The sequence below is a fragment of the Salvelinus namaycush genome, chromosome 16, assembly GCF_016432855.1.
Source record: "Salvelinus namaycush isolate Seneca chromosome 16, SaNama_1.0, whole genome shotgun sequence".
Classification (NCBI taxonomy): Eukaryota; Metazoa; Chordata; class Actinopteri; order Salmoniformes; family Salmonidae; genus Salvelinus; species Salvelinus namaycush.
Window position 1 is genome coordinate 19,374,367 of NC_052322.1, and position 13,990 is coordinate 19,388,356.

Consider the following 13,990-nt stretch of genomic DNA (forward strand, 5'->3'; position numbering starts at 1 on the left):
TTGTCCTTTTGGAAGACCCATTTGTGACCAAGCTTCTCCAAAAAGTACAATCTTTGTACCATGTGCAGTTGCAAACTGTAGTCTGGCTTTTTTATGGTGGTTTGGAGCAGTGGCTTCTTCCTTGCTGAGTGGCCTTTCAGGTTATGTCGATATAGGACTCGTTTTACTGTGGATATAGATACGTTTGTACCTGTTTCCTGCAGCATCTTCACAAGGTCCTTTGCTGTTGTTCTGAGATTGATTTGCACTTTTCTCACCAAAGTATGCTCATCTCTAGGAGACAGAACACATCTCCTTCCTGAGCGGTATGACGGCTGCGTGGCCCCATGGTGTTTATACTTGTGTACTATTGTTTGTATAGATGAACGTGGTACCTTCAGGCGTTTGGAAATTGCTCCCAAGAATGAACCAGACTTGTGGAGGTCTACAATTATATTTCTGAGGTCTTGGCTGATTTCTTTAGATTTTCCCATGATGTCAAGCAAAGAGGCACTGAGTTTGAAGGTAGGCCTTGAAATACATCCACAGGTACACCTCCAATTTTCTCAAATTTTGTTAATTAGCCTATCAGAAGCTTCTAAAACCGTGACATCATTTTCTGGAATTTTCCAAGCTGTTTAAAGGCACAGTCGACTTAGTGTATGTAAACTTCTGACCCACTGGAATTGTGATCATTGAGTTATAAGTTAAATAATTAGTCTGTAAACAATTGTTGGAAAAATGACTTGTGTCATGCACAAAGTAGATGTCCTAACCGACTTGCCAAAACTATAGTTTGTTAACAATTAATTTGTGGAGTGGTTGAAAAACGAGTTTTAATGACTCCAACCTAAGTGTATGTAAACTTCCGACTTCAACTGTATATGTACAATTATATTCATAGATTAATTTACCTGTAGAAGTAAATCCACGAATACGAATATAATATGACATTTATTTTAATTTACCGTTTTCATAAATTTTATGATATAATCTTGAAGGCCATTCAAAAACAGTGTGACACGATCCAGGAAGTAGGCAGGACTTTCATACCGTATAGCCTAGCCAATGAATCACCTAACCCGCTGAGGTGAAATATAGTAACATTTAAGGATTTTATTTATTTTGATAAGACAAGAGTTACAAAAATGTTTTATGTACTCTATCTCTTGTGTAAAGTATGTAAAATGTATGTAAATCCCTAAATGTATAATTCCCCCCTTGTACACTGCATAAAACTAACAATGGATGTCTTCACAAAAATGTATATTAGCAAACGGACTAAAATTAAGCTATTTGATTTATTGGAAGAAGGATCAATGTGTTATATTACGATTGACTGTCTGATACCTTAAGACTGTCAATAATAAACAAAACAACAGATTGATTTAGTCTTTTGGATTTTGTCTCAATAATCATTCTGTCGTCTCAAAAAACAGTCTATGAATGGTCTTCTAGAGAGAGGCACCTAAGTGGAACTGGGAGGGGATGCCTAGTATTTGGTGGTCATCCCTCAGACCCTATAGACTAGGGAGGAGGCAGTCAGGGGCACCATAGAGCCTGTCTCAAAGTCAATCATGGTGTGGTTGACTGTGCTGTTGCTGATGATGCTACTGGTAGAGGAGCCTGTACCCATCTGGCGGTCACGAAGGCTCTGGATGTAACTCTGGAAGGCAAAGTGGTAAGGAAAAAATTACATTGATTCTCTAGGTCTAGGATGATAGAAAATAATTGACATTGGTGACACACAATGATGTATATTAGCTAAGTGCATAAACATTTTGAAATAAATGTTTTAATCAAGCTCGTTCATGCCCATTAGGAGTGAAGAAACTCACTGGGGCCAGGACGTCCCCAGCATAGCGCTTTAGGATTGGAGGCTTGCGATGGCGGTAAGTGCCCTGCTGGGGTCGTCTCTGGGCATCTCTCTGTCTGATTCGCATCAGTTGGACCTGTCTTTGTCGGCCACTGACAGGTACTTGGGGGTGTTCAATGTAAATTAGCATAGGACAGAAAAAGAGAGAATTATGTTGTAGTCTGTTTACATGTTAAGTGTAACCTAAGTATCAAATGAAGTAGTGATGACCGAGGAAGAAAGCATTCCATGTTTTTTATGAAACTGCCACTCACTTTCTCTGTGGGACACTCCTTTGGCAGTGAGCATCCATTGCACCAGCACCCCCATCAGACTGAATAGAGGACATACGCCTGTTATAACCCAGCTGTACCAGCAGAGGGAACGAGGGGGAACCTGAGACAGGATGTCGTACGCATGGCCAGCCAGCAGCGACGTCTCTACGAAGAAGTCCACACACGCCATCACCACAGCGGCACCGACTGCAGCCGTGGAGAGCACAGTGAATAGTTTCTGCCACTGCAGTGTGAGAATGGCACAAAAGGTGCTCGTGGCCAGGAGGGCACCGAGAGGCGCCCATAGGGGGGTAAGGCTGTAAAACTGTCCGACAACCAGCAGGTTGGCAAGGGTGAGCAGACTCCCCAGATGTAGGCCAGTAATGATGAAACCCACAGTCTGTACCAGCATAGTCACCAGGCCACAGAGCACAGCCAGTCCCAGGAGGATGCCTGCTTTGGTCTCTGTAGTCAATTGGGTGTCCAGCACAGGCTCCTTGTGGTACAACATGCAGACTAGTGCAGACCCAAACATGAAGCCTGACAGAAACATGACCATCTTAAAGCAGCGGTATCCTAAAGAAAGAGAGACAAGTGGAGGGATGTTAAGTAAGAAAGATGGAGAAGGAAGCAAAGTGTACTTAAAGGGCAACTCCACCACTTTTTAACCTATTTTTCATTATCTCCAGCACAATATTATTGTCTACATATGTGAAAACAACGGATTTCTAAAAAAAAATGTAAAAAAGTGCTACACTATGACATCATCGAAAGTTAAAACATTTAAAAAACAGTGATTTTCAAACTCTGAGATTCGTGGTGATGTGGAGCAAGAAAATACCCTCCCTCTGGCTAGCAACTTGTTGCAGGTTTTGAAAATCACAGTTTTTTTTAAACGTTTAATATCACAAAGACGCATTTTTTAGGACCTTTTTGTCTTTTTAACCACAGATCATAGAAACGAAGCATTTTCACATGTGTACACACAGGTATGGTGCTGGAGATGAAGAATATGAGGGTGAAAAGTGGCGGAATTGTCCTTTAAGTGTACTAGGTTTGACTGAGTTGGGATTTATTCATAAAAAGTCATTTGTAGACTAGATTTTGTCTTTGGTAAACTGTACAGTTTGCAGAATATTTGAGAGATATAGTTAACTTCACATGAGGCATAGTCTGCTTAAGACAATCTAAACGTGTCTATTATCAGACAACATTCACAGCGAGTGCATCTGTTGGGTTTAATGGATTTGGACCAGGCCAGGAGGCTACCTGAATTATCCCAGGTGGCTGTTCTCCAACTCTCTCGCAGAGGAATGCAGCAGAACCAGGTGGCCCATCTGCCTCTCTCTCCTAGCCTACCCTGGACGTTATCCACTTTATACCCCGGGCTGGCCCAGCCCAGACACTTGGCCCTCCTGTGTTTACTGTAAGGGTACAGTATAGGTAGGGTATATCATCAATAGACTCAAAGTGAGCTGATGAAATAGTTTCACTTTGTTAAATGTCAACTGAAAGGTTCTGGCCTTTCTAGGGAGTTTTTCCTAGCCACCATGCTTCTACACCTGCATTGCTTGCTGTTTGGGGTTTTAGGCTGGGTTTCTGTACAGCACTTTGAGATATCAGCTGATGTAAGAAGGGCTTTATAAATACATCTGATTTGATTTGAACTGGGAATTAAATAATGATGTATCTACAGTGGAGCATTGGACTGTTTTGTGTTAATGCTGTAGTTAAATTGCAGATATGCCTTTCATATCTTTAATGTGTATGTCTTGAGAGTACACATGTGCAAGTTCCAACTGTCCTCTATTACAGGCCAGGAACTTACCAAAAAAGCAGTAGATGAGGCCAAACAGAAAGCATACTGAGCAGACGATGGATGGGATGAGGTCATACTTCCTAGGGAACCCCAACTCACACGCATCCACTTCAGCCACGCCATAGAGGATATATCGATCCTCTTCAGCCTGCCTCTGCACTGCCCCATCAGTGACCAAGAGTGAGCTGGGGTTTGCCATCTTGGAGCAGTCGTATAACAGGTTAGGATAAAGACTGTACTTTTGTTTAGCAATTTAGGCCATCTGTGTAACTGTGTTGTTTTCCTGTCTTAATCTCACGTGGGAGCATATTTCAACAGTCAACACCAAGCCAGGATATTGTCAGTATTCCATTGGGACAGGACTTTTCTTCATTCATTTAATTAAAGAATTTGACGAATGCTTAATTTTGGTAGAATGTAAGAGCTGCGGAAACAGGGAGTTCCTATGAGAAGTGTGTGAATCAGACCCTTTCCTGTACTGCACCTGCAACAAGAGGAGAGGAGAGTCAAATACATCCAGAGAAAATGATTACCTCTTTAATACGCAGATTATAAATTATCAAACTGGACATTACTCTATATATCTAGTCTCCACATATACATCTAAGGTGTTGTCTAAATAATCTGCATAGAGACGGTAATCTCTGTACTACACAATCCTCTCCCCAGGAACCAGAAAAGGAAACTGAGATCCTCTCTGGGTCATGCATCTTTTTCTTGACCCTTTGTTAAAATGCAGGATGCAGCTGAGGAAATGAGGGGTGGATTGATGCCGACTGAGTCATTGAGCCTCTTTGTTTTGAACATATGGTATAAGCGCTCCAATCACAAAACAATGCTAAGCAAACAAACACCCCAACAGTAGGACATATCGTTCCAAAACCTTAAAAAGGAATTGTGAGGGAAACTATGTAACACAATTTAGAATAATCTGGAAAAAGTTTTAAAAAGCTATATCCTCAGCATTCAAACCACTTGCACCTTGGTGACTACATACTTAACTCTGCACCCAAGGAGAAATTGTGTTGCCTTAGTCTGACTAGCAACAGAGTATGCTCTACGTTGAATGAACTTATAAGCTTTCCAGGCAGATCCCCAGATAATTGAATTAGAGGCCTATTAGCAGAGTCTAGCTAGCCTCATGTCCTGCTACCTGCTTGTAAGTCACAAAGAAAACACTATCACTTTCTATGGCACCAATCAAGGGACCTTTGCTATTATAATATAACTTCATGTCAGGATGATAAACGCTTCATTTTTGATAATGAATTCAAACTGAACACTGAGCCATCTGCCAAAAAGAGACTTCCTGTGAAAATATATATTTATACAGTCAGACACATGAGCACCTCATTATCAGTTATCGACAAAGTAGTCATATTCAACAGGCATTACATGAGTGGTAAACCAAATTCCACTTGTTTGATCATTAACAGATAGGATCACATATTTGGATCTGACATTAGCAGACATATGCAGACCAGAGTATTTGAGGTCATGAGTTTACAAATAGTGTTCTCGTGAATCATTTTAAGAGTCTGAAAATAAGTAATCTTACCGGACGTGCGGCATATCCAGAATTACAAACTGTGATGAGAAGGAATAGGACTGCTACTCGTTTGACCCTAGGAGGAGTTACATTAGTTTGTTCTGTCTATGCTGCGTTGAGGACAACCTACTCGTGCATGCGTCCCTCTCAAATGTGGCCACTGGACCCTCTGACAGCGTCAGACATCAGTGCAAGAGAGTGACCATCTGTGCCAAGCTTGTTCTGTAGATCAGAGTTGATGCAATATTGTTGTTGTCCACATGATGTCTCTCCAGTCATACAGATTTACAATTTACAACAGAGGAAAGATTGGTTAAATCCATTGCCAGACAGGTTCCATCATGAGTCAGGCATGATGGAACATGTCAGCGATGGAATATGGAAGTTTAAGTTCTAGAAAAAGTGAGTGTTCCAGGAAAGAGGTGATATTCTGGATGCTATGAGTAAACAGCTCACCCATACTATAGAATAATGAAATGCACTCATGTAGTCTTGTATCTCAGTGTATATGCAAATGTTAAATAAATGTCAGAACCCTGTTTGTCAGAACAGAAAAATTCACTCACAAGCTTGATAAATGAAATGGTGCTTCATGATGACGTTATCAACCACTGATGTTTATTTTTAGATTGTACACATACACATTTTATTTATAAGACTGACAGATTAGGTATGAAACTAAACTCACAGAATGTACAGAGGTAGATTTACAGACACACAGTTTACAGTAGCCACTGGATTAAGATTGGAGAAGGAAGAGAAAGTATGCCTCAGTCTATACCCAATTTGCCGTTTACACATATATCCAGCAAAAGATCACAGTCAAAATTTCACAGTAACACTGCATGGGCACGAACACTATTAAGCCAAATATCATGTGAAAAAGAGCAGATTAAATATGACAATGGGTTCACTCATACTGCCAGAGCACTGAGCTGCAATGATGTTGAAATCAGCAGTAAAATAGAGCTGTCATGCAGCGTTAAGCGCCTCTGGTGAGCGGCAAATAAAGACGCTATCCTTTTGCTATATAAAATGTCCATCAGTCATGTACTGAGTATGTGTGTTGCTGTGTTTGAAATAAATCAATGGGGACAATTGTCCCACACCTCAAACAAGATAGGATAGAAGTAAAAAATAAATACTTTTTTAAAATATAAAATGTCCCCAAAATGTTGCATGATGAATCATGTTGCCGTTTTTATTTCAGAGAGTAATTGATGCAATATTTTGATGCACTGTTCACTGAACCATTATTCTTGGTGAGCGGATTGAATAAACAGATCTAGCGAGATTGAATAAATAACGTACTACATAAAACATCTGACAAAGGGAGATATATGTTCTAGGTTTGTAACAGAATAAGCATATACTAGAGCCAACCTTTCCCAATTGATAGTTAGAAAAAGCTAAAGTTATGATTCTAGACACATCTTTAAAAGACAGACTCTTGATACTCCTTAAAGAGAACTGTGAAGGCTATCATGAAATGTATATATTTCCCCCAAAAGGAATACACAGCATAAGGATATTGGGTTTAAAAGACAACCAAGGGAAGTCTCCTCAGAGGGTTGATACCGACACTGTGGAGATTAATCTGACTGAATAACTCTAACCTGCTGGCAAAGTGGGAATCACTGACTGTTCTTGTTGCACCACCTATATTTCACTACTCATCATAAATCACATGTAGTGAAACCCCATCATGGAGTTATATGAGGCTTAAGGGGTATATAGAAAGCTGTCGTGACGTGACTATCATTAATCTGATGACTGTTATTAATTTTATCAACTAACTATGTTTAATTGTTACTCGATTAAATTAATCATATGACAATAAACTCATTAGGAATTTGGGGCACCACGGAATACGTTGTTTAACAAGTTACATCAATAAATTATACATCAATAACAGTCACTTATTAATCATTACCTCATCAGTCTCATTCTGAACCCCAGCCTTTCTGAATATTCAGTACTACACAAATTGATATAATCATTTATTTACCAACTTACTAAATAATAACGCCAAATATATATGCAAATACAGAATAATAATAATACAGAATATACATACACACCAGAACAGAGCGGCACGTTTTGCTCTTGATTGTAATCAGAGGTCTGATATAAATACTATGCATGCCAGACTCTCTTGGCTAAGAGTTGAGAGACTGACTGCATCACTTCTAGTTTTTATAAGATACATTAATGTGTTGGAAATCCCAAATTGTTTACATAGTCAACTTACACACAGCTCTGACACACACACTTATCCCACCAGACATTTTTTTAATGTAGTTCTGTTCTTGAGCGGTTCTTGTTTGATGTTCTGTATTATGTCATTTTGTGTTAAATGTCATGTTTTGTGTGGACCCCAGGAAGAGTAGCTGCTGCTTTCAAAACAGCTAATGGGAATCCTAATAAAATACCAAATACATGAGATAAAATAACCCTCGTGGATTGACAAGATATGATGGCTGGTTATACATATGGAGAGGGAGGGGTAGGTAAAGAGAGGGAGAGACAGAGGGAACACTTGGATACATTCAGAACCTACGCTCAAAGGAATAGTAATACTTTGCACATGAACCCCCGCTCATTCGGATAAGAAGTGGAATGTATATATTTACGCGTAGATGTCTTTCTCTGTCGTCTCTCTGTTGAAACCAATCGATCCGTCTATGGGGAGTGGCTCGATGTAAGGCTCTGGTTGTCCACCAGAGGTCACAATGTACTTCTTAGTTGTAGAGCTTCTCTGGTAGTGAAGTGTTTGTTAGAACAGGTACTTCAGATGCACCAACGGTTGTCTGAGATGGGAAGTCTTCCTTCCCCCCTTGTGTCTTTAGTCAAATTCTAGGACCACTTTTACATGCACAGCTCCAGACTGTGAATGTTCTGGTCTATTCTTTATCTTTTTCACTCGTGTTGAGAGTTTCAGAGTTTATAACCATTTCAATTTGTAGCCACCGCTCCACGCTTCCTGGTCTTTAACCATTCGTAAGTCCGGCTCACACCATCTGTCTGCATGGTCTCAATGGTTGATTATTCAGGGTTCAGCTCCCGACCACTTTACACACCAGTAGTAACACGGCAATGTACTGGTCTCACCATTTCAGCCATGTAGCCACCGCTCCATGCTATCTGGTCTGGGAGTTTTAACCATTCATAGTGTCACTGTCTGTCTACTTGGTTTAATGTAAATTTAGTTAGCGAGTCCTTTTATCCTCGGGTAAAACGGGTGCATTCCATCACGCCGTCTGTGCTCACTTGGGCGTGGTTACTGACTGGGCACAAGTTTATATGAAAACAATTATCTAATTTAGAAAGCTAAAATGACATTGCTATCTTCACAAAAGTATTCTCATATTTAATCATATATTTTGTACCACATTTAGATGTAAACTTGATACATAGAATGCGTACACTTTCAGAGTTACAGTTACTTTGTTATACTATCCTTAATGACATCACAAAATAATAAACAATATGACATGATTATTCTTTAGATCCCCACGGACCATTCTTAACATTCCTATTTTACGAATATTGTTCCAAAGTTCATTCTCTTGGAGAAAAGGGTTTTGGTGGCAATAGTCTCTCTGTAACAAAAGGAGATTTATTTCCCAATACTGCAGTGAAAGAAAGAGTCGTCTGTTGCAAACTATTTATGACCGGGTGTTAAGAGTCATAAAACTGGCCCAACTCACCCCCTTTCTTCTCCTGTGAGGGGTGGTCTAGCTATCTGTCAGACATTTGCAAAGCTGATCTGGCACCTTTGATCCTCACCAAAGAGAGAGAGTCATGACAAAGCTATGGTTTTGAGATTATGCTGACGCCACAATCTATGTGCTGACGAGGTATTTGTTGTATTGTATTAGGATCCCCATTAGCTGTTGCAAAAGCAGCAGCTACTCTTCCTGGGGTCCACACAAAACATGAAACATGACATAATACACAACATTAATAGACAAGAACAGCTCAAGGATATAACTACACTTAAGTATCAAAAGTAAAAGTAAAGTATAAACCATTTCAAATTTCTTATATTAAGCAAACCAGACGGCACAATTTAGATTTTATTTTTTAATGGGCGGATAGCTAGGGGCACACTCCAACACTCAGACATAATTTGCAAAGGAAGCATTTGTGTTTAGTGAGTCTGCCAGATCAGAGGCAGTAGGGATGACCAGGGATGTTCTCTTGATGTGTGAATTGTGTGTGAATTGGACCATTTTCCTGTCAAAATGTAACGAGTACTTTTGTGTGTCAGGGAAAATGTATTTTCTGTAGGAATCTAGTGAAGTAAAAGTTGGCAAAACTAGAAATAGTAAAGTAAAGTACAGACACCCCAAAAAACGACTTAAGCAATACTTTAAAGTATTTTTTACTTTACACCACTGATTTTGATATTTGTCCCTACTTGCTATTTCTGCCCCCTATCCATGTCAAATATGACCACATCACATGCAGCAAAATGTTTCTGAACACTTCTAAATTAATGTGGATGTTACCATGATTACGGATAATCATGAAGGAATTGTCCAATAACGATAAGTGAGAAAGTTACAGCTGCACAAAGATCATGCCCCCAAAACATGTTATTTATGCCTCTAACTTTCTTACTCATCATTATTCACGCTTCATTCATGATTATCTGTAATCATGGTAGCATCTACATTCATCAATAATTGTTCAGAAACATATTATATTATTATTTACTATAAAAGTTACTCCAAAATGACACAATACATTATTTACCATTCATTTCTATTGTGCAAAACAATCCAAAACAAAGTGCAAATGCATCCAAGCTTGTAGTCCCAAGCTCGATGTAGTCATTGCGTGCTAGGAATATGGGACCAAATACTATATTTTGGACTTCTTTAAAACACATATAAGTGAATTTGCCCAAATACTTATGACACCTTCAAAAGGGGGACTAGATACATAAAGTGCTTTCATTTCTAAATGGTAAAAAAGATATGTATGAAAATACCTTCAAATTAAAGGTGACATTCTGAACTGTCGCTTCATATTACACATTTGATCTCAAATCCAAAATGCTGGAGTATAGAGCCAAATGAAAAGTTTTAGCTTCACTGTCCAAATAAATACGTAGGGGGAAGTGTATATTTTATACCTACAGGCACTGTTGCTCACAGACATATCAAACCAAAAGGTTAATCATTTCTCAAGACCTTTCTACGTGGTGTTCTTTATGGCACTGCTGATTGGAATTCTGAAAGTGTATTGATTATGACTGACCATTTACCCTCCATAAATGAAAGGCGTTTTTCACTTCAGTGGTCCAGCCAGGAATTGTGGTATTTGACTCCCTTCATTTAAAATGGTTGTGGCATGGGCATAGTCAACAGAGAATACATTGTCAGATGTTTCAGATGTCTCATCTAGCCAATGTTTGTGAAATAGATAGAGCATATTAGTTGTACACACTGTAGGCGCAGAATCTGCACCTTTTGTTGTTGACAGAACCTGCACCTTTTGTTGTTGACAGAATCTGCACCTTTTGTTGTTGACAGAATCTGCACCTTTTGTTGTTGACAGAATCTGCACCTTTTGTTGTTGACAGAACCTGCACCTTTTGTTGTTGACAGAATCTGCACCTTTTGTTGTTGACAGAATCTGCACCTTTTGTTGTTGACAGAATCTGCACCTTTTGTTGTTGACAGAATCTGCACCTTTTGTTGTTGACAGAATCTGCACCTTTTGTTGTTGACAGAACCTGCACCTTTTGTTGTTGACAGAATCTGCACCTTTTGTTGTTGACAGAATCTGCACCTTTTGTTGTTGACAGAACCTGCACCTTTTGTTGTTGACAGAATTTGCACCTTTTGTTGTTGACAGAATCTGCACCTTTTGTTGTTGACAGAACCTGCACCTTTTGTTGTTGTTGACAGAACCTGCACCTTTTGTTGTTGACAGAATCTGCACCTTTTGTTGTTGACAGAACCTGCACCTTTTGTTGTTGACAGAATCTGCACCTTTTGTTGTTGACAGAATCTGCACCTTTTGTTGTTGACAGAATCTGCACCTTTTGTTGTTGACAGAATCTGCACCTTTTGTTGTTGACAGAACCTGCACCTTTTGTTGTTGACAGAATCTGCACCTTTTGTTGTTGTTGACAGAACCTGCACCTTTTGTTGTTGTTGACAGAACCTGCACCTTTTGTTGTTGTTGACAGAATTTGCACCTTTTGTTGTTGACAGAATCTGCACCTTTTGTTGTTGACAGAACCTGCACCTTTTGTTGTTGACAGAATCTGCACCTTTTGTTGTTGACAGAATCTGCACCTTTTGTTGTTGACAGAACCTGCACCTTTTGTTGTTGTTGACAGAATTTGCACCTTTTGTTGTTGACAGAATCTGCACCTTTTGTTGTTGACAGAACCTGCACCTTTTGTTGTTGTTGACAGAACCTGCACCTTTTGTTGTTGACAGAATCTGCACCTTTTGTTGTTGACAGAACCTGCACCTTTTGTTGTTGACAGAATCTGCACCTTTTGTTGTTGACAGAACCTGCACCTTTTGTTGTTGTTGACAGAATTTGCACCTTTTGTTGTTGTTGACAGAACCTGCACCTTTTGTTGTTGTTGACAGAATTTGCACCTTTTGTTGTTGACAGAATCTGCACCTTTTGTTGTTGACAGAACCTGCACCTTTTGTTGTTGACAGAATCTGCACCTTTTGTTGTTGACAGAACCTGCACCTTTTGTTGTTGTTGACAGAATTTGCACCTTTTGTTGTTGTTGACAGAATTTGCACCTTTTGTTGTTGACAGAATCTGCACCTTTTGTTGTTGACAGAACCTGCACCTTTTGTTGTTGTTGACAGAATCTGCACCTTTTGTTGTTGTTGACAGAATCTGCACCTTTTGTTGTTGTTGACAACCTGTGGAGAGTGAAATCCCCAGAGGTACGAGGAAGATCTGAGATGATCATTTTTATGGAGTGAACAGTGTCTGTATGATACCATGTGTAATTAAGATTTTTATGGCGTGAACAGTGTCCGTATGATACAGTGTGTAATTAAGATTTTTTTGTGTGTTTTCTTGTGAATACATTGTATGTCAAAGAGAATATTGTAACTTGTTGGGTATTTATTTAATTTGTAATTTATTCCCATTAATTCCAATATTGAGCACTGGAGAAACCACATGTCTTTATTCTACCCTTGGGAAATCCACAAGAAAATCCATTGAGTTCCACTTGTTGCATCACTTGGAGAATATACAAGACGCACATGTTTAACTGCAGTTTCAATGATGCCAAAATAAACAATAGGTGCTTTTCAATCATAGCATTGTGTTTTTCATGAGAATGAATTGTAGAGGGTGGTAGAAAGTTACATTCATAGGCCCAATTCATAGGCCCATGTATATCAAATTGTTTTCCATAACATACCCTATACTAGGCCTACACCATACTACTACCATAAGATTCCTGCATGTCAACCAAAAAATGTAGGATATTGCTGAACAGTTTAGAGACGTTTGAGGTGTCTATTGTTTGTCATGCAGCAGCAACCCAACCTATCAATAATCTTTGGTTCTCTGTAAGCTCCATTTATTTTATCGGCCTTTGACTTTGTATGAAAAATAACAATACGGTATATTAATAAGCTGTTGTTAAGACATGTGGGCCTTTCTGTCTCTAGGCAAGGCTTAGTTATAGAGAATAGATGTTTTTCTTTTCCCTCAGGGGAAGATTTAACAAAGGTTTGTATTGAGAAAATGGCCACAGAAATTACTAGTAAAATGGACGTGTTTTGGTGTATTTATTATCTGTACAGCCTTTGCGGCCTCAGATTTACAGTGTCCATTTCAGGACATCCTCTCTCTTCCTTTGAAAGTCTCTTTCAAAGTCTAAAATGAATTTGATGGATTGCAATTTCACAAAGTCTACAAAGTCTGGACTTGCAATTATACTTTGGCGGGACATCTTGTTGATCCTTGTGGTGAATGACATTTCTATTCCATTTGTCTTTTGGACAGTGTTACTATGGCTGAGTTTACACAGGCAGCTCAATTCTTTTTTCCCACTAATTGGTGTTTGCACATCAGATCTTTTTCAATTAGTGAATAAAATAATATTTGATTTAATATTTTGAAGTCATCAGCCATTCAAACTCTGTTAAGTATCCAGGAAAGATGAATATATTTGTATTCATGAGATCTCAAAGTGTTTACCCTACACGCAGAGCATTAATTTGATAAGACTGGAATGTGGATAGAATCACAACATGTAAATCACCAGGCAGATGATCTTTCCCCCAGGTAAAGATGTCTGTAATCGTGTAGCAGCTATGGCTGGTCAGGTTTCTAATCAGGAAGGGCAAAAGAGTGCATGACTGATTTAGCTGTATTAAAAACGACTTTGATATATCCACTAACACATTCCTTTGCCTGGAATCTCTTCTGTGCCGGAAATAAGTCTAAGTAAAATGTATCCCTTTCTGTCCACATGCAGACAGTAGTCAGTATGGCCCTCAGGA

General features: G+C 39.2%; 1 protein-coding gene across 1 annotated transcript; it reads right to left on the minus strand.

Annotated features, from left to right (window-relative positions):
* Positions 1-791: 791 nt before the first annotated feature.
* Positions 792-5,616, minus strand: LOC120060679 (transmembrane protein 198-like). Its single transcript, XM_039010078.1, has 5 exons — positions 5,487-5,616; positions 3,938-4,412; positions 2,110-2,685; positions 1,818-1,957; positions 792-1,645 (listed from the first exon to the last, which is right to left on the minus strand). The coding sequence occupies exons 2-5, from the start codon at positions 4,125-4,127 to the stop codon at positions 1,493-1,495; spliced, it is 1,059 nt and encodes a 352-aa protein (XP_038866006.1). The 5' UTR covers positions 4,128-4,412; positions 5,487-5,616; the 3' UTR covers positions 792-1,492.
* Between the last annotated feature and the right edge of the window lie 8,374 nt (positions 5,617-13,990).